This window comes from Gigantopelta aegis, chromosome 14, assembly GCF_016097555.1.
Source record: "Gigantopelta aegis isolate Gae_Host chromosome 14, Gae_host_genome, whole genome shotgun sequence".
NCBI lineage: Eukaryota > Metazoa > Mollusca > Gastropoda > Neomphalida > Peltospiridae > Gigantopelta > Gigantopelta aegis.
Window position 1 is genome coordinate 16,968,151 of NC_054712.1, and position 26,206 is coordinate 16,994,356.

General features: G+C 37.9%; 2 protein-coding genes across 2 annotated transcripts in view; both read right to left on the reverse strand.

Annotated features, from left to right (window-relative positions):
• LOC121388286 (inositol 1,4,5-trisphosphate receptor type 3-like) overlaps positions 1-25,165 on the reverse strand; it is a 133,059-nt gene extending 107,894 nt beyond the window's left edge. Inside the window, exons 1-11 of the mRNA XM_041519565.1 lie at positions 25,074-25,165; positions 24,533-24,611; positions 24,091-24,185; positions 22,922-23,047; positions 22,184-22,234; positions 7,778-7,858; positions 6,373-6,558; positions 4,607-4,729; positions 3,628-3,732; positions 2,181-2,291; positions 129-206 (exon numbers count right to left, since the gene is read on the reverse strand). Coding sequence (XP_041375499.1) covers positions 129-206; positions 2,181-2,291; positions 3,628-3,732; positions 4,607-4,729; positions 6,373-6,558; positions 7,778-7,858; positions 22,184-22,234; positions 22,922-23,047; positions 24,091-24,185; positions 24,533-24,611; positions 25,074-25,091 — 1,053 coding nt within the window. The 5' untranslated portion in view covers positions 25,092-25,165. The remainder of the gene's footprint in view (positions 1-128; positions 207-2,180; positions 2,292-3,627; positions 3,733-4,606; positions 4,730-6,372; positions 6,559-7,777; positions 7,859-22,183; positions 22,235-22,921; positions 23,048-24,090; positions 24,186-24,532; positions 24,612-25,073) is intronic.
• Positions 25,166-25,404: 239 nt separating this feature from the next.
• LOC121389107 (inositol 1,4,5-trisphosphate receptor type 1-like) overlaps positions 25,405-26,206 on the reverse strand; it is a 78,986-nt gene continuing 78,184 nt past the window's right edge. Inside the window, exon 12 of the mRNA XM_041520722.1 lies at positions 25,405-25,423. Coding sequence (XP_041376656.1) covers positions 25,405-25,423 — 19 coding nt within the window. The remainder of the gene's footprint in view (positions 25,424-26,206) is intronic.

Below are 26,206 nucleotides of genomic sequence, written 5' to 3' on the forward strand. Positions count from 1 at the left end.
AAATTAATATATAATAAAATTATAACTGTCACAAAAATTAGGGGGGTGGGGGCGGGCCCTATATCCGCCTCTGACTTCCAATTCGTTTTAACTGTTCTGACATGTTTAAATAAGAATATTTAACTTACAGAACACAGCGCTTTGTACAGGTCCAGCTGGTGGATGAGAAACTCGTGTTGGTCCTTGTCGTATATTGGGTTCTCTTCCTGCAACAGAACGTTCATTAGTAACACAACTTTGAGGTCCATATAAAATGAAAGGAAAGGCATACGTGTTTAACAACATCTCTGTACATTTTGGACTAAGGCTATTTCGTGTCCAGGGAACACTTTGTTCAGTATCCTTTTGTCATTCATTACACACGTTTCCGAGATCGCTACACAATTTTAAAACATAAAACAGTAGTTGCTAATCAATTTTCAATTGACTAGAAATATCGCTAATCAAGGTTTTGAAAACAAAATGTTTCCTGGCGTGTAATGGTTATTTCGAATTTGGTCGGTATAAAGAAAGAAAGGAAACCCGCTGCTGCCACATGGGATATTCGTACCAAAAATGAGGTAGCAGCGGGTATACCAAGAGTCCTCACGGCAATGACAGGTCGATATTATTGCATACATACATTTGAGCAAGAGACATGTACCTCGTATTCACAGGAGTCCTTTTTAATAAAAAAGAGAAAGTTTGTTTTGTTTAACGACACCACTAGGGCACATTGTTTAATTAATCATCGGCTATTGGATGTCAAACATTTGGTAATTCTGACTCGTAGTTCTCAGAGAAAACCCGCTACATTTTTCCATTCGTAGCAAGGTATCTTTTATATGCCCTTTCCCACAGACAGGTAACAACATACTACGGCCTTTGACCAGTTGTGGTGCACTGGTTGGAACTAAAAAAACCCCAACACAGTCAGTTGAATGGATCCACAGAGGTGGCTCGATCCTGCGACGCAAACACCTCAGCCGAGCGCTCATCCGACTGAGCTATACCCAGCCCCACCTCGTATGGAACGAATATATATTAACATTATGATGCTTTAAGATAACCGGCCTCGGTGGTGTCATTGTTAAGCCAGTGGACATAAGACTGGCAGGTACTGGGTTCGCAGCCTGGTACCGGCTCCCACCTGGAGGGAGCTTGAACGACTCAATTGGCAGGTGTAAGACCACTACACCCTCTTCTCTTTCACTTAACCACTAACAACTAACAACTAACCCACTGTCCTGGACAGCCAGCCCAGACAGCTGAGGTGTGTGGTGTGTGTGTGTGTGTGTGTGTGTGTGTGTGTGTGTGTGTGTGTCTGTGTGTCTGTCTGTGTGTGTGTGTGTGTGTGCCCAGGACAGCGTGCTTGAACTTTAATGAGATATAAGCACGAAATTAAGTTTAAATGAATGCTTCAAGATGCATAAAATACACCAGTATATTCAGGTTTCTCTTTTTTTGTCTTCCAACAGTTGATTAGGTATATAATGTTATATACATTATTTATGATGCATTTACTATTTTTTTTAACATTAGAGATGATCACTAAAAGTGTTTTGAGAGAACAAGGACAAAGACCACAGAAACAAGATCAATAAAGTAATATTTAGAAGATAACAATTTATTGTAGACGAACGCAAGTACAAGATTTTGCTCTTTGCGTTATTATAAAAGTTTAAATTTCAAAGCAGGCGCGGCGGAGCAGGTGGGGCTGATTCTGAATTAAATATATTATTGGTAGTAAATCTTAAGACATACCCCCCCCCCCCCCCTGCAATACCCTAGAAACTCGAGCGCCTTGCGTCCTCGATCTCAGTCAGCCCCCCACCCCCACCCTCACCCATGTCTACTTGCTTCCACCGTGCCTGCAAAGACTGAAGTGATAACCGATTCTGGTTATGTCAAATATTTGCCAAATAGACAGTAGTCCACTATTTCACATTATTTTATTTTTAGTGCATTTTTTATCGACTGGTCGGAACGGACGTACGTGTAATGTTATTATATGAGTGATACAAATCTATATAATTTGAATAAATACATAACATAGCTTTGCTGGATTTTTTCCTGAATTTTTATTAAACTTTAAACTTTTCTTTCTGAAATCCTTGACTTAGGACATATTCAATTCTGGATTTATCAGCCCTGGTAATCATCCGTGTTTAAAATGATTTAAAATTATGATGATAACTTACGTCGATGAATTCGTGCAGCGCCACCCACGATTTGCCAGCCGTGGTAGACAGGTATAAGATGTTGGGCTGTCTGTTTATATCTTGACCTCGCGCTGTCAGAAACACACCTTCCTGAAAAGCAAGAAAAATAAGAATTTTAAGTTGTAAATCTGTGCATTCAGTTGTCACTTGAATGTAAAAAAGAAAGAAAGAAAGAAAGAAATGTTTTATTTAACGACGCACTCAACACATTTCATTTACGGTTATATGGCGTCAGACATATGGTTAAGGACCACACAGATTGAGACAGGAAACCTGCTGTCGCCACTTCATGGGCTACTCTTTTCGATTAGTAGCAAGGGATATTTTATATGCACCATCCCACAGACAGGATAACACATACCACGGCCTTTGATACACCAGTCGTGGTGCACTGGCTGGAGCAAGAAATAGCCCAATGGGCCCACCGACGGGGATCGATCCCAGACCGACCGCGCACCAAGCAAACGCTTTACCACTGGGCTATCACTTGAATGTGGTATTCTGAATGTTCAAAATCCGGGGGGGGGGGGGGGGGGGGGGGGAGAGGGGCACTACTTTTTATAAACAAATGAAACACTATACAAATTAAACCCTGAGATATGTATGCTATTTTCTGGAGTAAAAATAACAACCCAAAAATGAGATTCTCTGAGAGCAAACTGCCCCCCCCCCCCCCCCCCCGGAGGGTACGACCATGAAATCAGAAGCGAATTTAACGAGGGGTAACCGACACTCGAACTCTATTTGCGGCGAATTGCTCTCTATCAATATTGCCCTAGATCACACGTAATAATAACAGCCCACCGGTCTAGGTGGTGTCGTGGTTAAGCTGGTAGGTACAGGGCTCGCAGCCCGATACCGGCTCCCACCCAGAGCGAGTTTTAACGACTCAATGGGTAGGTGTAAGACCACTACACCCTCTTCTATCTCACTAACCGCTAACAACTAACCCAACTAACAACAGCCCAGATAGCTGAGGTGTGTGCCCATGGCAGCGTACTTGAACCTTAATTGGATATAAGCACGGAAATAAGTTAAAGAAAAAGATAAGAAGTAACAGCCCGAGTATTCTGACGAAACGAGAGCTAGACGGACATTTGGACAGTTATAACGCTCGTTAGAGAGCGCTGATAACTGTCCAAATATCCGTCTAACTCTCTTACCGTCAGAGTACTCGGGCTAACGTAATAACAATATATTGTCTGAACTCATTTCTGTTCATGTCAACCTTTTGTATTCGCTCTGCAACAGCAAGTGGTTGGAAATTATTTATAATAAGGAAACCTATCGTTTTGCGCATACTGTATTACAAATGTTTTTTAAGCCTTGATTTTATACATTTCATACATTTTATATTGCCCACTCAGTGGCACCAATAGACCTCTTTCGCATTCCACTGCACATGTTTTTCGTATAGTAAACTGACCTTTTTGCACTGTAACCATCGCTCCACAATGTACGACTGGTTGTTTGGGATGGCGATGTCGTCACAAACGCACAGGACATGTAGAAGATCCAAGAATCTGTAGTTCTGACAAAAACACCACAACAATTTGTACAAAGTTCAGTTCGTTAACACATTCTTTCACAATCAACAGCTGGAGTTTTCTCGCAGACATTAATGTTGTAAAAAGTAAAAATTGGCCCCCATTGGAACGATAACGTAATCATGAGCGAATTTTCCCAAAAGAAAGGCTTTCGATTTTAAAATAATATTTACATTTTACTGAATATTTTAATATTATGTGAAAGCTAAAATAACGTGAAATATAAGCTGTCTTGAGTTGTATCCTAACCAGATGCGAACGACGCGAGCGATGATTTTAGAAATCATCGACTTCAATCGCCGTATTCTAACCGCACGCGTACAGCACGACAAATAATTATATTGCGTCGCACGCGTTCTGTTAGGATGTGGCAATTGAAAACAATGATTTCTAAAATAATCGCTCAGACTGCTCGTGTCGCTCGAATCTGGTTAGGATACAGCTTTAAGCTGTATCCTAACCGGCCGCGAGCGATGCGAGCGATTATTTAGAAATCATTGCTTTCAATTGCCGTATCCTAACCGAAGGCGTGCGACGCAACATATAAATCTGTTGCGTCGCTCGCGTGCAGTTAGGATGGGGCAATGGAAATCAATGATTTCTAAAATAATCGCTCGCATCGCTCGCGTCGCTCGCATCTGGTTGAGATACAGCTTTATTCAATTCTATACTGCTCCTCGATGAAAGACAAACCAAATATTTGTTTATAGCAATAACTTTCTTATGGAGGCAGTAGGAAGAAATGTAAATTATATAATCAAATAAGAACATTTTCGGTAATTATTTTAATTATATTAAGTATAATAGCCACTAAAACCACTGAAGCCGGTAGAGTTAATTTTCTACTTGTATTATCACCTGCGTTTTATGCAGTAGAGCCACAAACTCGTCAATCTGTTCGTGGGTGATTCTGTCCACAATCTTTCTCTTGTCACGAATCAGTTCCACGATCATCTGTGCCACATTCAGACCAATCCCGCCCTAACAAGAAAGAAAAAATAAATACTGAAAACAATTCCACTGTTCATTACAAGAACACCTTTCGAAAAGGTCATCGTCTATAAAAATTGAAATGAAAAAAAGGAAGACACAGGAAGAGAAGTAGTTGGGACGGGTAAATAAATAGAATTGAAATTACTGATGGAATCGTTCCTACGATCCATGGTACTTGAGACTATCAGTCTACCACTGACCTACATCTCTCCAAATAGTGCCTTCACGAGTCCAACATATTGGACTTGAGTACTCGAGGGTCAAACTCGACTCGGAACCGAGTGCCCGACACTCACACTAGTTGATAATGAGACTTAAGTAATAAAGTAAAATAGCATTATGCATCTTGATTCCAGCGCTGAACATGGATGCCAAATCCTGCCATTGTATTGCATTCCACACGTTCGATGTTTGTTGTCCCTTCATGTCTCATAGCTCTATAATGTAACCGGCGGCAAGCATGTTGTAAAATGACCTACAAAATATAATTAAATGAGAGTGCTCTTCCTTGCACGGGTACTCGAGTACTCGTGGAGACTCTATTTCCAAACGACCATTAAAAGAACTGTACCAAGATACAACTGTACAGTTATAGTGCTGTATAATCTATTTTTCTATTAAGAGTCATGTCTAGCGGATGATGTACACCCAGGAAACTATCAAATATGGCTCTTTTTAGTTTAGAAATGCCCAGTATATCAACCTGAAGAAGATTCTCTATTAGAAAGAAAGAAAGAAATGTTTTATTTAACGACGCACTCAACACATTTTATTTACGGTTATATGGCGTCAGACATATGGTTAAGGACCACACAGATTTTGAGAGGAAACCCGCTGTCGCCACTACATGGGTTACTCTTCCGATTAGCAGCAAGGGATCTTTTATTTGCGCTTCCCACAGGCAGGATAGCACAAACCATGGCCTTTGTTCAACCAGTTATGGATCACTGGTCGGTGTAAGTGGTTTACACCTACCCATTGAGCCTTGCGGAGCACTCACTCAGGGTTTGGAGTCGGTATCTGGATTAAAAATCCCATGCCTCGACTGGGATCCGAACCCAGTACCTACCAGCCTGTAGACCGATGGCCTGCCACGACGCCACCGAGGCCGGTGATTCTCTATTAGAGTGCCTTAATGTTAGTACTGCCACCCCATTTAGTTTAGGCTACGTATGGCTCTTCTATTTACAATTTTAAAAAAACCCGTTGGCAGAAATCGAACCTCCCGCACAGACACACATAGCATTTGACAATCCGAGACCCTAACCGCTCGGCCATCTGACCTAGTGCTTATAAAAATTAGAGTCTAGACTCGAGACTCTAATAGTGTCTGAGACACTCATGTCACGACAACGCCATACAAACTGTATGCGTGTGACGTCATTAGAGATTGAGAACACGCACCGTCAAACATTACATTTGAAAGACATTTTAACAGTTTGGTATTCACTGGTGCAACCATGGGGATCGTGGTCCCAAATCACACTTCTTTCCCCCACCCACCCCCAAACACCTTTTATATTTTTCGATCGCCCGATAACACAACTCACAAACAGAGAAGATGGTATTCCTGCATAAAATCCTAGCTAAGCCAATGCTTTTATTAGAATTCAGCAATTTATAAACTCTACCTTCTGTGTGAACTGTGTCTGGAAGAACTCGATGTACTTGGCGAAGTAGAGCGCGTTTTTGCGGCTCTTTCCGATCATGTAGGTGTACAGGATGTCGTAGGCCTCCTTGAAGATCTGCACCAGGTTGACCTCGTCCATCACCGCGTTCAGCGGGCACTTGAGAATCTTCACCAACAGATCGATGACCTGAAAAAACCCCAGTTTACAAGCACAGCTCTTTTACAACGTCCACAGGGCTCTGGAAATTGCGAGAACGGTCGTTTCGTTCGCGCAAATCTAATTTTGCGTAACCTATTTTTTTGTCCGCGCAAACTTTCGAGCACCAATGAAATGGGTTACATGGATTTATTTCCACGTAACCGATAAATGGGTCACGCAGATTTTCAATTATCTGAGGCCTGCGTCCATATAGTTGACAATGCTATACGGTATATTATATATGTATGTTATCGAATTGTAGTCCATCCAGAACCTTTATTACAATTTCTTCGTGACTTTCCTTCTAAATTTTAATTTTACTTACTTGTATTTTTGCAGAGTTCTTTATACTGAGTTTTAATGTAAATTTAATTTTTATATTAATGTGGTTCATCATTTAATTTTAGCATTTACCATAGTTTGCCACCCAATAGCCGATGTATTTTCCGTACTGGGGTATCGCTAAACATTAAAACATTAATTAATTAATTCATTCATTCATTCATTCATTAAATCATTCATTCATTCATTCATTCATTCCTTTAGTTTATAAAATACTTCACAGAGAACAAACTACTGTTAGTCTTTTTCAGTTCACTTCGGGAAATAACGAACCATCAACAGTTTAAATTAAAGACAATAAAAGGTATTTAATAATATGTGTACATGGAAAGTTTGATTTCAATGATTATTTTTAATGAATATATATATATATATATATATATAGAGAGAGAGAGAGAGAGAGAGAGAGAGAGAGAGAGAGAGAGAGAGAGAGAGAGAGAGAGAGAGAGAGAGAGAGAGAGAGAGAGAGAGAGAGAGAGAAAGAAACAGTAAAATGTGCTAATCACATTTTGATTTGAACAATTAAATCTTTAATTTTGAAACATCAATTAAAACCGATACTGTATAAATAATCAAAATAAATAATCAAATAAGTGTAGTGTGCATTTTCCGTTAGAACGAGGATATAGACAGGGTGATTCCTTATTGTATTTACTTTTTTTCAGAAATATTCACGATTTTAATGTCAAAATAGTATTGGTTTTGAAATAGATACTGCAGAATAAACAAAATTACCGATTAAGATTACTTGTACTAAAAACATCTTTAAAATCCTGAAATTTCTCTCAACAATAATTAATAATGCTTACGTGACATTTAATATTTACAAACTTTCAGCAAGTTTATTACGTATGCAATGTCTTACCCTAAGATTCCGCATTAGTTTTTGTCGATTTTTGCTGATGATACTCTTCACGTACATAAACTTTCGTAGTTCTTCCATGGCCTGGAAAAAGAAGACAAACATTTGTTAGTTCATACACAGGTGCTCCGGAATAGAACTGGATATGTTTAGACCAGAGATACACGTCAGTTTGTTGTTAGAAGTAAATCTTATGATCACTTATTTTCAGACGACCAACAAGCGGTAAAAACAGAGAAGGTTATATATAATGTTCTGTTTTACAATACAGTTTTCATGCTCAAGACGTAATTATATTCCTTTATTAAGTCAAAACGTCATTTAAGAAGACATTCCAAGACAATGGTATACTAAGGTCACAATAAAATTTTTTTTCGTAAATTAAAGCTTACCGTAAAGTGAAACCAAAATTTTAGTTATAGATATTCGAGGGCTATTGCAAGATAGCAGATACTGTTGAATGCAATGATCCTGAGTGACTAACATGACTACAATATATATATATATATTACAGCATATCCATCGATATAATACCTCGTATATATGGCGTTATATCACGTAAGTATATTTCTAGGATGTAATAACAGAGGGAATATTTTATTAAATTAAAAAATCTGTTCACAGAATATAGCATCGTTTTTTGCACACATTTTGAAGAAAAAATATTCGATAAAACTGTATTAGAGAGGAAAAAGCAAACTCGTTGTACAGCAGAAATATTGGACAGACCAGTATAGATATATGATAAAGAAAATCACACGAATATTAAAGACCCTTTTTAATTTGAAGGAACAAGTTTGCAAAAAGGTCAATCAAAATGCAACATTTGAGAAAAATATAAAAATGTAGAATATAAAAATATGAATTTCGAGAAGAAGTAACATACAATGTAATTTAAAAACAATACACATTCAAGATGCACAATGTCCGACATAGGTAGATTCCATTGCAAGGAGATTTCTGTTTTCGGAAAATATTTGGGCGACATTTATAGACTTGAGACATTCATCTGTCATCAACAATGAAAACCTTCAAATTCCGTTCATTTTTAATTAGGTTAAAGTACACAGTTACTACTTTGCTTTTTGTTTCGTTTCTTTCGTTAAAGAAAAACAAACAAAAAACAAAACAAAACAAAAACGACAACACAGAATTTGAGTCAGTTTGGGTTTGAGAGAGAGAGAGAGAGAGAGAGAGAGAGAGAGAGAGGAGAGAGAGAGAGAGAGAGAGAGAGAGAGAGAGGAAGGGACCTGCTGCCATCACTGAAACTATGTTCATGTTGTTTTTTTTTGTCACACAGCGTATTATAAACCACGAAATGTGACATATCAATTATTGAGCATTGGTTGAAATGGGAAAACCAACTTGCCCATTGAAGGGAATCGACCTAAGTGCCTAGCGCGTCCCAAAAGAGCGATTCACTACTGATCTATATCCATACATATGGAGAGGTGATTTCGTTATTAAAACTTCACTATACGTTTTTAGAATTTTAATCCTTATCAATACCCTTTTGGCTGGATGTAAAAATAGACAAGACAAAATGCTGAAGAGTTGAAAATAAAATTTTAAAATGCAGGCAATATGCTTTATGCAATACCACAAGGTCGTCAGAATAACACAAGCAAGCCATGTAGTGTGACGCAATACCATGCTGACGGTAAACACGTACTGTGATGGTATCTACATAGCTAGTTTGTTTCCGTCAGGTTGGAAACAAAAAGGAAATCGATTGAAATAATTTCGATTGAAAAAATCGGCTTTATTCGCTAGATGCTATAAAACGTTGGTTTTGCATATCGACATGCTTATGTTTTCGAAGGAAGGACAATAAAGGGAACGTTTGTCTCACGGTATCCCAACGCATTTTAATAAACAACGGCCATAAATTGTCTAAAATTATAAATATGACACATCATGGTCCATTTTATTAAAGAAAAACTGGATGCTTCTCGTAGCTTACTCCCTGCAGTTACCAACATACATCGTTTATTACGTGAATTTTCCTTTCTCCGGCCACCTAATATGTCAGTTAATATGACAGTCGTAGCACAGCGGTTGCAAAAAGAAACAACCTAACTGGTCCATCAAGGGGGTTGGTTAAGTTTATCGTATCTTACTCGAGATGTCTGCTAATGAATTAACCCCCACCCCGTCCTATGCGTGGAAAATATATACGTTTTATCATTTAAAATGAGATTTTTCCCTTGATATTTTTATGAAACGTCCCTCTTGTTATATGAAATATCAAAATTAAAATTTCATAATATCCAATCGTACCTCACGCGAGATGTCTACTAATGAATTAACCCCCACCCCGCCCTATGCGTGGAAAATATATACGTTTTATTATTTAAAATGAGATTTTTCCCTTGATATTTTAATGAAACGTCCCTCTTGTTATATGAAATATCAAAATTAAAACTGCAGAATATTCAAGAAACTCATCAAAAAAAGTGAAATACGAGGAATAAAAACAACGTAAACATTATTAAAGCTGTTGATAGAAACGTCGTAGAACTATAAGTACACTCCCACTCCCCTTACCGCCCCAACACACAGAGATTCTTTGTAATAGTCATTTTGTAAAAATTCAAGATTAATTAATATTCATTTATTAATTAATAATTCCAGATGCGGTGCAAAAATATGTAAGTTAAATAAGAAAGAGGAAACCAAGACATTTCATAGTTTTCTACATCAAGGTTTCTCGGATTTTTAACGGTACGCGATCCTCGTACAACACAGTGTGGTGTTTCTGTTTTAAACTTTACTTTCTTGCTTTGAATAGATTTAGTTCCAAACCCATTTTGCAAAATTTATTACTGAGTGTATTATAATCACCTTCAAATTCGCCCGACACTCCACAATTTAACGTTTTCAAATCGTATCACGAGGATGTGAATTAACAGAGCATACTGGCAACCCTCTGATTTTACAAACAACCTTCGAATACATACGTAGACAATAATTTCAATGCTTATATTTTTGAGATGGAATAGTCTATTGCTACGATCTTAATAGTTCAGCAAAAACCCGGTGTTTGATCGTATTACGATCTGGTGACTAGAGTGGAAAAGAGGTGTTATCTCTTGGTTTCCTTTACTACTCAAAAGAATTTAAGGGTCAGACGATATTTTCGACATTATTTTCTGAATGTCAATTATATTAGCTAGACCATAATGTCACGCATGGTATTGTTCCATTTTGACGAAAGTGGGTCTAAGCAACCCATAAATGAATTAAAATCCACTGTCATTGACACTGTCGACTAGTTCTAATAGCGAAAACATGCTTACATTTGCACGTAAATTAGGGCGAAAGCGAAAGGTCTGCTAAGTGCCCATAACTTGCTTTTTCAAAAAGCGCTTCATTTGCACGCTTTTCACGTGTATTCCATGTTCCCAATGCTGAATTTCCGTATAATTGGAGCTTGCGTTCGTGTACGGTGCACACTCCAAATTCGATAATGGTACGACTTCAACTGACTATCGAAGATCGAGGAAGGGCCATTGCTTGGCTTCAGGATGGCAATACGCAAAGAAATGTTGCTCTGAGACTTGGTGTCAGTCAGAGTGTCGTTGGCCGACTGTGGCAACGGTACCAAGCAACGAATTCTGTTCGAAATCGTCCACGTTCGGGAAGACCCCGAAGCACTACAAATAGAGAGGACCGCTACATCACCAATATGGCTCTACGTCAACGCACAACCACTGCACGCTGATTACGTGACAATCTGCGGACTGCGACTGGAACTCGAGTGTCTGATCAAACCATACGCAATCGTCTGAGAGCCAATAATCTACGCTGCCGTCGCCAGGCTTTTCGACCACCACTCCTACCACGTCACAGAACGGCCAGACGTCACTGGTGCACGCTTCATCTGCGGTGGCAACGTGTTCAGTGGGGTCGAGTGATGTTCACTGATGAGTCCAGGTTTAGTCTCCAGTTCAACGACGGTCGGGTTCGTGTCTACAGACGTCCTGGGGAGCGCTTCGCTGATGTTAACGTTAGACAACGTCACCGGTTCGGTGGTGGCAGCGTCATGGTGTAGGGCGGCATCTCTATCCACCACAGGAACCCCCTCTATGTGGTGGATGGCAATCTGAATGGAATCCGCTATCTGAATGAGATTATCCGGCCGTTGGTTCTCCCAGGCCTTCAGCAGATTGGCGGCGGGGCAGTTCTGCAGGATGACAATGCCAGACCCCACCGCGCCAGGGTGGTAACGGACTTTCTCAGACAACAAGGTATCGCCAGGATGGATTGGCCAGCATATTCGCCTGACTTGGCCCCAATAGAGCACGCCTGGGACGAATTAGGCAGGAGAGTTCGGGATAACCATGCCCCTCCCGCCAACCTTCATGATCTGGGTCAACTTCTTATGGCAGAGTGGCAGGCCATTCCCCAAGAGTTCTTCAGACGTCTGATCAACAGCATGAGGCAACGATGTGTCGAGTGTATTCGCGCCAGGGGTGGATTCACACACTATTAAACGAATGTTCTAATGTGTAAAATCCATGTTTGACAACCTTCAACTTTGACAGCATGTCATGTGACTTCCTTGTATACAGTGACGTTTATTTGTGGTTTTTTGTAAATATGGAACAATAAATAAAAAATTTGGTGTAGTTTACATCATCAATCTAATACACTCTGAAACTTATTTGGTTATAAATTTTTGACCCTTAAATTCTTTTGAGTAGTATATATGCCCATGGAGGCGAGTAGTCAAATAAGCACAATAAAGACACAAAGCCACGGCATTCCTAGAAACTCACCTGCACATACGCCTTCGAGGATCAAAGAAAAGAAACCTTTATTGGCGAAAACCTACATTCTATACCTATCAACTGGATTATCAACTGAGATAAGCAACATTATTGTAAAATATGTAGAGAAAGTTAATAAAAGAAATTTGAATAGCATGCAAGAATGTTATCTAGTTTAAAATATATTAATAAAACTTAAGTAGACAAAATATGTTAACTTGATTTAATAATGGCGCAATAATTTGTTTTGTCTCTCCCCCCCCCCCCTCCCACATACACACACCAAAAAGAGCCACACCAACCGTAAACCTAGTTTTGTTTATATCAAATAAATATATTAATAAAGGTATATATGCAATATAAAAACAGGAATAGCAAATATTTAGGATTAAGAAACTTTATTAACGTGCCTATATCCAAAAGAGCTAAACCAACAAATATTTACTAGTACTCTCAAGAAAAAACAACAACTATTAAACATCACAATGAGACATCTTTTCCACAATCATGGGCGCCGTCAGAAATATGTTTAGGAGAGCAGCTAGAGGCAAACACTGTACAAGAGATTAGCTGTTATACTAGTAGAACCAACAAGCAGACTAAAATTAAAGGGGTGGGGAAGCAAAAACTCCCTCGTGCCCCTTCCTATGGGCACCTACAATCTCTATATCCAAGAATACAGCTTACACTGACAGACAACATACACTGGCGGACCCAGAAAATATATTTAGGGGTGGGGGCAATGACATGAGGCGGAATGCCAAGGAAACTTTGAGAGAGTTTTGGAGGGGGGGGGGGGGGGGTCATAATAAGGGACGTTTGGAGGGTGGTCCAAAAATAATAAAATTAATATATAATAAAATTATAACTGTCGCAAAATTTAGGGGGACCGGGCATATGGCTCCCCCTCCTCTAGATCCGCCTCAGCACTGATTTCCCTTCATTACAACAGTGTTTTACAACCTGAATACATGTTAATAGTTACCATTATTGGACCCACCTCCTAGTCTACGTTATGAAGTCAATTTGGCTATTATGGGCAGCATAATGTTATTAGAAAAAGCAAACTACACTCGCTTTACATTGATTTGGTGCATGGCGTAAATCTCATGTCAGGAAGGTTCACATCAAATTAGACTTTTGCTGAATATTTTCTGATTTTGAAGTTGTTTGAAAACAATTACTGGCACACCAAACAATCCATATTACAAGGTTTAAATGTCGGCTGTAATATACTTAAATGCTTCGCTCCAAAGTTCTTGAAATTAGTAGAAATGCGTGTTTTAGAATGCTTGAGAAAATCATGACAAAATGATTGCTCAATAATGATAAACAGTCTTTGCTGCTCAGCGATTATCTATTTACAGGCGTAATGAGCTATTTACAGGCTCGTCGCAGAGAATTCTTAAGTAGTGTTGGAGACATACCAGACAGGCATAAAATTAATAATAATAGCACTGGGGCATTTTCAGGATCGTGGTCGCTCGATAAGACTGGTTTTGGCGCCAAACGTTAAATGCATGTGACATGATAGAAGACGGTGGTACTAGTCAAATTTCTCACGAGCGCTCCGCCTCCTGAACACAGATTTTGGTATTATCAGTAAATCCCGGTTCCCATCAAATCCGTAGGACACCGTAAATCGTCGCAGAACATTGATAAGTTTTATGGGCACGTAGTTCCACACTGATCGGGGAAGTTTAAACTGCATACCCTGTTTATGACGGTATGTGAACATATCTTCGTCTTGTCTGCGACGACATGGCGATTGTTACAGATTTGATAGTAACCAGATTTAAAAGTAAAACTTGTCACATCAGTTAACTCAGTGATGTCATAGTAAAGACTGGACTCACGTTGAATGTGTGTATAGTAAGATAATTAATTGTAGCTACATGTATTATTATAATTAATGTGTGTATGATAAGATGGTTTATATATATATATATGTATATATATGTATTTATGTATATATAAATCTGGACAACGACAAACCAATAATACGTGATCAGGGGCCCATTTCACTAAACATCGTAAGTTTACGTCTGCAACTAGCAGTTATACCGGGCATACGTTTACACGTGTTTGACATCTATTTCACAAAACATCGTAAGGTTACGTCTGCGACTAGTAGTTATACCGGGCATACGTTTACACGTGTTTGACATCTATTTCACAAAACATCGTAAGTTTACGTCTGCAACTAGTAGTTATACCGGGCATACGTTTACACGTGTTTGACATCTATTTCACAAAACATCGTAAGGTTACGTCTGCGACTAGTAGTTATACCGGGCATACGTTTACACGTGTTTGACATCTATTTCACAAAACATCGTAAGTTTACGTCTGCAACTAGCAGTTATACCGGGCATACGTTTACACGTGTTTGGCATCTATTTCACGCAGAAAATTACATCATTACGGAAGATTGAGCATTTTAAGGACAAAACAAAATGAAATATGTGTACTTCAAACTATATTTCTTGGACTATAATAGTAATAAGAATTGTGGTTTAGTCGTAGATGTACGTTTACGTGCAAAACTAGGCCTACGATGTTTTGTGAAACTGGGCCCAGGACCGTATCTCTCACAATGGGCATTTGGCAAAATATTGATTAATTCCATGAATCTCTATCTAGTGCCTCGCCTATAGGAGGACGGCCACTCCTGGAGAAATCTTTTACCGAAGATTGCATCGTTCTTGCGCCCCCATAAAGAGGACTGCCACTCCCAGATTACCTTACTACAACAAAACTAGTATCAGACAGAGCTCATTGGAATAAGTACAGTTGTGATGACACGCACGCATGAATCACTGTCCTAACAGTGCTGATATCAGGTGTTCGGGAAAGGTGAGCATATCCTGACCCACCGGTAGCACCTGTCATGAGTACTGCCACCACAATTTTGCCACTTCGGGGTTCGACGATTTTATCATATTAAAACAAACTTGCGTTAAAGCGATACCATGCTCTATGATGTAGGTTTGACATTGTAAATTGAAATAACGATCGATATGCGGCTATAACTGTTACTGCAAATAACTAAAACTCGAGGAACCTACTATTTTAAAAACGTCAGAAGTCACAATTTGCTAAAAAGAAAATAATCTTTTACATGAATTAAGATAACCAAATACAACATGGAAATCGTTGTAATTAAAGGTAAACTTTACTGCCGAATATTTATACAGTTCGAATAGGAAAATATTATTCACAGAGAAAAATAAATAACCCACAGTGAGCAAATATTGTTCGCATTAAAAGAAAAGGTTGACTATTTCTCACGCTCTTGTTCAAACATTCCTTTTGATTCTGTTTTGTGTAGGGGTTCGAATTTTGAATATGGTAACATTTATATGTTGTTCATATTTACATAAATTTAACAATACAACTACGATTTATGTTAATCCAACTGTAGCCGAGTTGAATAGACCAAATAATAATAATAATATTAAACATGTGGTTACCCTTCCATGTGAGCATTTACGAAATACGCATAAAACTATTGATTGAACGTGCATACGCTGTTGTAAATGTTTGATAAACTGGATAAGAATGATAAACTACAGCTACCAACACATGCAGATATCGATATTGTTAATGTCAGAGGTCTCGGATGACAGCTGGTTAGTGTCTGGTTCCCAGGTGTGTAACAACCAGAAAACTGCGTCACTGCAGGCACGGCGGAAGCAAGTAGACATTAGGGGCTGACTGAGATCGTGGGCGCAAATCAAAGTTTTTAGGGGGTTCTGGAGGTATACTCCCCCGTAAAATGTTACAAACTAGATGTCTTGAAATGCAATTTCCTGCATTCTACAAATAAAATTCAGCTCTGCCTTAAGATGTACTACCAAGAATATCTTGGATTCAGTCTCCGCTGCTCCGCCGTGCCTGCATTGGATACAACACTTTGCCAACGTCTGCAGTGCTGTAAAAACCATGGCGGCAAATAGGAACAGCAGCAACCACAGACCCAGGATCTTATCTTGCAGAAGGTGAAGGGAGCACTAAAGAACATTTAAAAAGTTTTCTTCGACCATACCAAGCAGCTGATATAACCGATTCTCGTCCGATCACCAAAGTTTTACATTAAAATTGCCCTTTTTGTCTAGATGGAAAGTTAAAGTTTGTTTTGTTTAACGACACCACTGGAGCAGATTGATTTATTAATCATCGGCTATTGGATGTCAAACATTTGCTAATTGTTTTTTTTACAAATAGTCTTGTAGAAAAAAAAACCTCGCAACATTGTTCCATTAGTAGCAAGACATCTTTTATATGCACCATCCCACAGACAGGATAGCACATACCACGGCCTTTGATATACCAGTCATGGTGCATTGGCTGGAACGAGAAATAACCTGATGGGCCCACCGACGGGGATCGACCCTAGACTGACTTATCAAGCGAACGCTTTACCACTGGGCTACATCCCGCCCGTATGTCCAATTGAAAACGACTGTATATTACTGTGATCAGATGATTATTTTAAAGCATCGCTAGTCATTTTGGACTAGATATGGCCCTGTCCCTAGACCTGATATTTTCGTCTACGTAAACAATGTATATTGGTTATTGTTTGGATTTTATTTTTATTAAATAAGTACATAAAATGAAAAAGTCTACATGGAAGTTTAAAATACTTTTAAAAAAAAACTTTTAATAATGAGAAACCCGTTAAGACAACATGATTTATAATTTAACACACCTTTCATTTGCATAAATTCAATATGGCCGCCTATCAACATTGAAATCCTATTCTCACTATGTCTCCACTTCCAGCTGATATGTTTGTTTGTTTGTTTGTTTTGTTTAACGACACCACTAGAGCACATTGATTAATTAACAATCGGCTATTGAATGTCAAATATTTGGTAATTCTGACACATGGTCATCAGAGGAAACCCGCTACATTTTTCCTAACACAGCAAGGGATCTTTTATATGCACTTTCCCACAGACAGGAAAACACATACCACGGCCTTTGACCAGTTGTGGCGCAATGGTTGGAATGGTTAATAGTCTAAAACTCTTTAAACGGTTAAGAAGAGAATTTTCTTTAAGTTTCTATATTGTTTTCAGGATTTTTTTCTGGGGGGAGGGCGGCGGCAAGGGGGGGGGGGGGGCTGCCTTCTTGCTACTTCTTGATGCCCAAACTCCCTTCAGAAAAGCGTACAGTAAACTAGAATAAGTCTGAAGACTCCGAATCGTCTTCCATTAGGGGTAAGGATTTAACACAAACCCGTGGACGGAAATCTGGGTCCAGGAAATCAATTTTCCCCCAATTTCAACTGAAAGTTTAAAGCTTTTCACATCAAATATTTTACCTCTTTTGAAAATCAAGTGAAACGTTGCACATAATATAAAACAAAACTCATTTTGTATTAAATAACTATAACTATACTAGTTGCAAGAAGTTAAGGGCCACGTGGACACTATCTGGCCTCAGATTACAGTTATCTTCCCATTTGGTTGTCCAAAATCCGGAAATTTGACCGCGCAAGTAGTCTGCTGTTTGACTGTGATTATTTCATGGCAGACAGCTATGAAGTGGCAACTGTTTGACTGAAGTGACAGGTGATAGCATGTAGTTTGTAAACATGTGTAACTTGTTGACATTGAAGACTTGTTTGTGGTAATTCCGGCCCATGCAAAAGTAGTGCTTTTTGTGTAAAATGGGTGTACTCCGGCCTGGTTTAGAGGGTGTGTCTGTTTAAACCAATATGCTGGGAGAAAGAGCTGGACAACAGGGGTTGTCCTTTTCAGGGTATGTGTCCCCCATGCAGGCAAAGGTACATACAAAACTTCACGGGCCTGCTGATATTAATAAAAATGTTATAGCCACTAAGGCTATATAGAAACATATAGCGAAATTAATTGTGGTCTGAGGCCTGATATAGTTCACACATTACACCGGTTAAATGCTTGATTCTGATGAAAGTATTATAACCAGAGAGGTGAAATTACACAGACTGATTATGAATAGCACAAGGAATATGAAAACTCATTTATTTATTTTCTAAATATTTTATTAAATTAAAAAACATTTTTTTTGAATTTATTAAAAATTAAAATTAATATTTTCAACTTTTAAATTTCAATATCCTCCAAAATAGCATAAAATGACCTCTGATGTTACTACATGTTGTTGCAATATTCTTTAACAGTTTTGAGCTAATAATTTGGTAAAAAAGAGCAAAAGTTGGATTTTGTTGGTCAATATTGAGATTGTTTATTTTTTTTACATATTGAATTTTAATGAGTTTCTCAATTATTGCAATTGGACAGAAGATCTAAATATAATGAATATTTCACTACTAAATGTAATTAAACACTTTAAATAAATAGTATACAGTTTTTAACAAGATTAAGTACTCTAATAATACATTTCACCTACATTTATGTAAATTACACACTTCAGTAATTAAAAAGAAATTGTCTTTTATCCTTAGAAAATCTAATAGGCTAATATTCTATGCTGTCTGAATGTATTTATTGTGTTCAGTAATCAGATTCTGGTACACTTGTCAAGTTTATTGCAGAAAATCTGCCAAAAAAGTTAACATTTGACTTGTAAAACATATGGCTGAATAATCCATAATGCATATTCAGTGGTCATTACTACAAACATCCTTCCAATCAAGAAATACTACACTGAGGTATCCAAGACACTGAGGTATCCAAGACACTGGCACATGATTACACTTGTTAACAGTTATCACTGGAAACTGAAAAATATGGTGCAAGTACTTCTTGGTAGGATTTATATCAGCATTTTGTGACAAAATCTTCATTTTCAAAGTTGTCGTCAACAAAAAACATATTATGGTGTATACCTAAGTAACATCTGTAGGGCATATTCATATTAATATGCATTTATATGGACTGTTTTGCCTTTTACAAAGTGGCTACATGTCTAATGCAGTAAATGAAGTAGATTAAGTAAATACAGCAGGTCAAAATTGAATCTGAGGCCTATCATGTCTAATTTTCCCTGAAATTAGTGTGTAAAAATTTGTTGCAAATGGTCCCAATTTTGTGACTTTCACCATCCCTCTGACACATTTCTAATAATGTACCATGAATTCAGTCACCATATCTTTAATAAGCCTCCACTTATCATATCTAAAATGCCAAATTTTACAGTTTTAGATTTTAATTTTTTTCAAATATTTAAATTTAAGTTTAATATTTAATTAAAAATGAAGTAAAATCTAATGATTGATTTTTTCTCCTTTAAATATTTCAAAATCTTTCCAAGACAACAGTGTGCAGATAGAACATATGTAGGAGAAAAAATAGCTGCTCATTGTATGAAGAAATTCCAAAATTTGATAAAGTTATTACATTTTGAAGTTGGTGTCTCTCAAGTTTCCATTGCTAAAATTGGCCATGGCAAGGCACTGTGGTAGGTGTTTTAACACAGCCTCTATATACTCTCAGTTTAAAGGTGACATCCCGATACTTACTGAGCATTGCTTTAATATGTATATCATTGGAATGCATTAGTGTGGGCCAGTTTTTAGGGGGAAAAATGGACTGATAGGCCTCAGATTACAGTTATCTTCCCATTTGGTTGTCCAAAATCCGGAAATTTGACCGCGCAAGTAGTCTGCTGTTTGACTGTGATTATTTCATGGCAGACAGCTATGAAGTGGCAACTGTTTGACTGAAGTGACAGGTGATAGCATGTAGTTTGTAAACATGTGTAACTTGTTGACATTGAAGACTTGTTTGTGGTAATTCCGGCCCATGCAAAAGTAGTGCGTTTTGTGTAAAATGGGTGTACTTCGGCCTGGTTTAGAGGGTGTGTCTGTTTAAACCAATATGCTGGGAGAAAGAGCTGGACAACAGGGGTTGTCCTTTTCAGGGTATGTGTCCCCCATGCAGGCAAAGGTACATACAAAACTTCACGGGCCTGCTGATATTAATAAAAATGTTATAGCCACTAAGGCTATATAGAAACATATAGCGAAATTAATTGTGGTCTGAGGCCATCTATGTCGGATAGGGGTATCCCATTCGTTGTGCAAGTGGTATGGAAACACTCTTGAAGTTAATGAATGACGGAATGGCTCACTAGTAGGCATATGGCTACTTGCCTCATGGATATGCTATCATTCAGATATGGCATGGCTTGACCACAGTCCAAAATACTCAGTTTACGTTTTGGTGGCATGATTATTCGAAGCCAGATTGCAAAGAAATTTATACCCTCCCAAACCTAATCAAACATTAAAAATGTTAAAAATAAAAAAGGAGTTTCACGTGCACCATGCAGTTTAAAAACAGGTTCCCTGCTTCTTGAGAAAAAAAGTTTTAACAAGTCAAACAATCTGATTTTTTATGCATTTGCCATACGCTTTGTACCGGCAACTAAACAAGCTGTGAGTAAAAGGCTCACGTACATACAATCTGAAATGCTTTAATCAAGTCTGTAACCTACTTTTCATTATCTATCACCGCCTCTGATTTATTTATTTTTAATTTTCGAAACACTAAGATAAAATGTGATACTGGCCCTTGACTTGTTGTGACTAGTATATTACTGGATGTCTGCCCCTTTACAGCCCCGCCCCGCCCCGCCCCGCCCCACCCCTACTTTTGCACCCGCCTGAGGATCTTCTACCGACAACGCAGACTCTGGCAATAATATACAGCGCGATCACACTTTTATTGAAAACTTGTAACCAAGAAGTAACAAATACACTATATAGAGGCGGGACGTAGCCTGGTGGTAAAGCACTCGCTTGATGCGCGGTCAGTCTGGGATCGATCCCCGTCGGTGGGCCCTTTGGGCTATTTCTCGTTCCAGCAGCCAGTGCACCACGGCTGGTATATCAAAGGCCGTGGTATGTGCTATCCTGTCTGGGATGGTGTATATAAACGATTCTTCGCCTCTACATCCAATATAGCCGATGATTAATAACTCAGTGGGTTCTAGTGCACACTAATACACTATAACTTTAAAACCGGCCTCGGTGGCGTCGTGGTTAGGCCATCGGTCTACAGGCTGGTAGGTACTGAGTTCGGATCCCAGTCGAGGCATGGGATTTTTAATCCAGATACCGACTCCAAACCCTGAGTGAGTCCTCCGCAAGGCTCAATGGGTAGGTGTAAACCACTTGCACCGACCAGTGATCCATAACTGGTTCAACAAAGGCCATGGTTTGTGCTATCCTGCCTGTGGGAAGCGCAAATAAAAGATCCCTTGCTGCCTGTCGTAAAAGAGTAACTAATGTGGCGACAGCGGGTTTCCTCTAAAAAACAGTGTCAAAATGACCATATGTTTGACGTCCAATAGCCGATGATAAGATAAAAAAATCAATGTGCTCTAGTGGCGTCGTTAAATAAAACAAACTTTACTATAATGTTACACGTTGGTGGTATCGAACACTGGCAGCCGAGGTGAAACTTTAAACAACAATAACAAGTATTATCGCAACTAGACTTGCTAAAACTCGAAAATAAAATCACTTTCAATTTAGATTTGGCAAACGACGAAAATAAAAAACCTTGAAATGTTTTTATACCCCAAACCACGAAATATTAAGACCACGAAAATTTCCGGTTATACGGTATATGATCGTATGTAAAATCTATCCAGTATAACTCGTCCAATTATAACTTACTGTAACAGTTGTGTGGGTCTTCTTGGCGTTCAGAACATGGCCATCGTTCCGCTGAAAAACACAAACACACAGAGTAAAATATTACAATATGTTATAATGACACTAAGAATATCTTCATTGCATGTTACTATTTTCAAAAATTGTAAATTAGTATAGGCTTAAAAAAGTTACGTAACTCAGTAACTAGGGCTAGTGACCTCAGTATAATTATTAGATACATTAATTAACATAAGAAAAGTTGTACAAACTGTATTTTAGTATTGAAAATAAATGCTTAACAGGCAGAAATTTAAAAAAAAAATTATTGCCTTGACAATTAAAAATGTATATATAGTGAAACATCGTTATGACGAATCTGAAGAGACCGAACGAATAAGCTCGAAATATTGGAAGTTCGAAATAAACATACTATAGCCCGTCCCACTGGGAACGATTTTTTATACTATGAATTTACTACAAGATATTTATTTCTGAACCGATTGATTTCTAAATTGCACACACAAATAGTACATTTTTGTTATTTCCAAAATACTTTCACTTTAGTTCTTACATTAAACCAAACTGAAATTATTTACAAAAAAAGCCAAAACATTTTTGTAGAATGATGGGACGGATTATAGTTCTTAGTAATAGTTATGCCATATGACAATTTCTTTATCACGAGATATTGTGGGCTATCGATATTACAGATATCGAGATATCGATGTCCGGCTGTGTTTATTAAAATGTATGTCTTACATCTTTAATGAGGTTCAGCAGGAACGGCACCATGCCGGCCACGTAGTTGAAGTCGTCGACGTAGAGTCGCTCCACGAACTGAATTGTGAAGGCGTCGTCATACATGCTCTCACCACTGGCAGCAACCTACACAACAACAACATATCTTGAATGCAGATCATTACAGATGTGTGCTTACTACAGATCATTCGTGTAAATGTGGATATTCGTGTAACTGAGGATATCCGTGTAACTGAGGATATTCGTGTAACTGTGGATATTCGTGTAACAGGATATTCGTGTAACTGTGGATATTCGTATAACTGGATATTCGTGTAACTGGATATTCGCGTAACTGTGGATATTCGTGTAATTGTTGATATCCGTGTAACTGAGGATATTCGTGTAACTGTGGATATTCGTGTAACAGGATATTCGTGTAACTGTGGATATTCGTATAACTGGATATTCGTGTAACTGGATATTCGCGTAACTGTGGATATTCGTGTAATTGTGGATATTCGTGTAACTGTGGATATTCGTGTAATTGTGGATATTCGTGTAATTGTGGATATTCGTGTAACTGGATATTCGTGTAACTGTGGATATTCGTGTAACTGTGGATATTCGTGTAATTGTGGATATTCGTGTAACTGTGGATATTCGTGTAACTGTGAATATATAAAATATAAAATATATAAAAGAAATATTTGTGTTCAAAAATTTATTTAACAAACACATCGCTTTGATTAAGATAGTCTCATGGTTTGACTGCACGTGCACTTCTTTGTTTCTTTTCTAGTTTCTTTCAAAATTCTGTTGTACATAAATTCCTCTTTTCCTCAATTTGATTGTTATTAAAATACATTTGTGTACACATTTTATATGTATACATTACTATTATATTATAATTAAGTCCAGGACAGGAAAAGGGTTGGGGTGGGTGGAAGAGGGGGAATTACTGGAAACAGTCCTGCCTGTTTTATACATGAACGAAAAACGAAAGTAAAATCGCTATTTATACATTTCATTCATAAGTCATACACTGAATACAACCGAGTAATACTATTGGCTCTCTAATAAATACTGAAAGTAGATTGGATACTTATTATTATAATATATACACAAATACTAAAAGCAACCTGGTAGATAGGACTGTCTATAACAATGATTATGTAAATTAAACTCACCTGTCTGACTTGGGCATTGTCCCATCGCAAACCCCTCATGCTCTGATCAGTGGACTCGTCCACACTGCGGAACTGACGTCGAATGTAGTCTTCGTCTGCAATACACGTTATTAATAAGAGGTACAAGCACGCTCATTGTTGCCACGAGCTCAGACTCCGTATACACAGCGTGTCTGTATTCGAATATTACATTTACAGTAAAAACAACCAAACGGTTATCATTTAATTATAAATCTAGGCACGTAAGATAATAAAACTTTAAGCATTTACTTACAAATGTGGATATTATTAATGTGAAAGGAATTAAGGCTTTAAGTATGTTTTCTGTAATTTTAAAGGTTGGGTGAAACATCTATGATACTAGTGACAATGGTAAATCTGATTAACATAAGTTCTTTTGGCGCCAAATTTAAATTGTTCTTTTTCATATGTAACGATTTACCTTTGAGGGCGTGTAGCCAAAATCCAGTAAGCACATGCTCTATCCGTGCATAACTTTCAAAATGGATCTCGTCTCGCTCCTACAAACATTAATATATATATATATATATATATATATATATATATATATATATATATATAACTTGTTACTATTTTTACCATAACAAAAGTGATTAATTTGGAGAATTAAATTTATTTAAAAAAATATATTTCATGATTTAATAAACATAAGAAATAGACCTAAAACAATTTTAGAAGTCCCATAATTTAGCGTTGACGTTACAGTTTTAGAAGTCCCATAATTTAGCGTTGACGTTACAGTTTTAGAAGTCCCATAATTTAGCGTTGACGTTACAGTTTTAGAAGTCCCATAATTTAGCGCTCTGTTTCATAACAGTAATGATAAACAGACTAAAACCTGAGATTTGTTCCATTAAAAGAAACATTGCGTTACGTTTGATTAAACATTATAAATTAAAAAGGACCAAAGAAGCCAAAGAACTCTCTTTCCCACCCAGTCCCCAAACACTTGGAATTCTTACACTAAGTACAGAGTGCATCCGGAAAACAGTTCGCGGATCTTCGTTGTCATCTATAAGAGATATGTCGTGATTGGCATCGATGCACAAGTACTTCCGGGTCGTCATGTGACGTAGACGAATTTGCTGCTCCCATCTGAGTATTTCACCTATTGACAAGTTAAATGGTGTTTATTGCAGGACATTAGGTATATAATACTTCGCGCATTTTGTTTCCCATAAGTGTTTCTGCTCACAATTTAATCTTACAAGGCTATGGTTAAAGAGTAAATTATACACATGTAATCAAATTATCAAAGTAAACGTCACCACGGGAGACTAATAAAAATTCTCACTATCGACGGCATTCTTTCCTGCATGTAACGAGACACAATAAGACATAATTACATGCAATGGCAGTTTACGCCAATGCTAAATGCACTATCCAAGGTTATAAAAGTAGATTATTATGAGAGCATAAATGGTTGCTCCAAACAATAAATAAATGACTCGCAATATGTTTTGCTCCTTGAGAGAGAGAGAGAGAGAGAGAGAGAGAGAGAGAGAGAGAGAGAGAGAGAGAGAGAGAGAGAGAGAGAGAGAGAGACCGACAGACAGAAAGAGAGAGAACGAGTGACACAGAGACAGACATACAGTGACATACAGACAGAGATAGAGAGACAATCACACAGATATAGACAGGTATAGAGAGATGAAGACAGACAGACAGACAGACAGACAGACAGATAGACAGACAGACAGACACAGAGAGAGAGAGAGAGAGAAAGAGATCTTCGTACATCATAACGAAAGATTACAACTGTTTTGAACTTTTGATTGACCGCAAAATCCGTCACACACCACAAAAACATAGAAATTGTCAGTTTCACCAACCTATACCTTTAGAAGCGTTAATGTTAGTTCGGAACGTCTGACTTCGTTAAAACTCTTTCGTGCTGGGGTGTCGTTAAACCTTCTTTCGTTTATTCATTCATTCGTTAAAATTCGCTTTGTTTGCATCAACGCTTATTTCGAACCATAAAATACTACTGTGTGTAAATGTCGCTTACATTTGAATGTCTATTCTTTGTATTATGTTGATGGGTTCTACATACTTTGTCTGTCTATTGAAATACGTATTTTTACCATTTATCCAA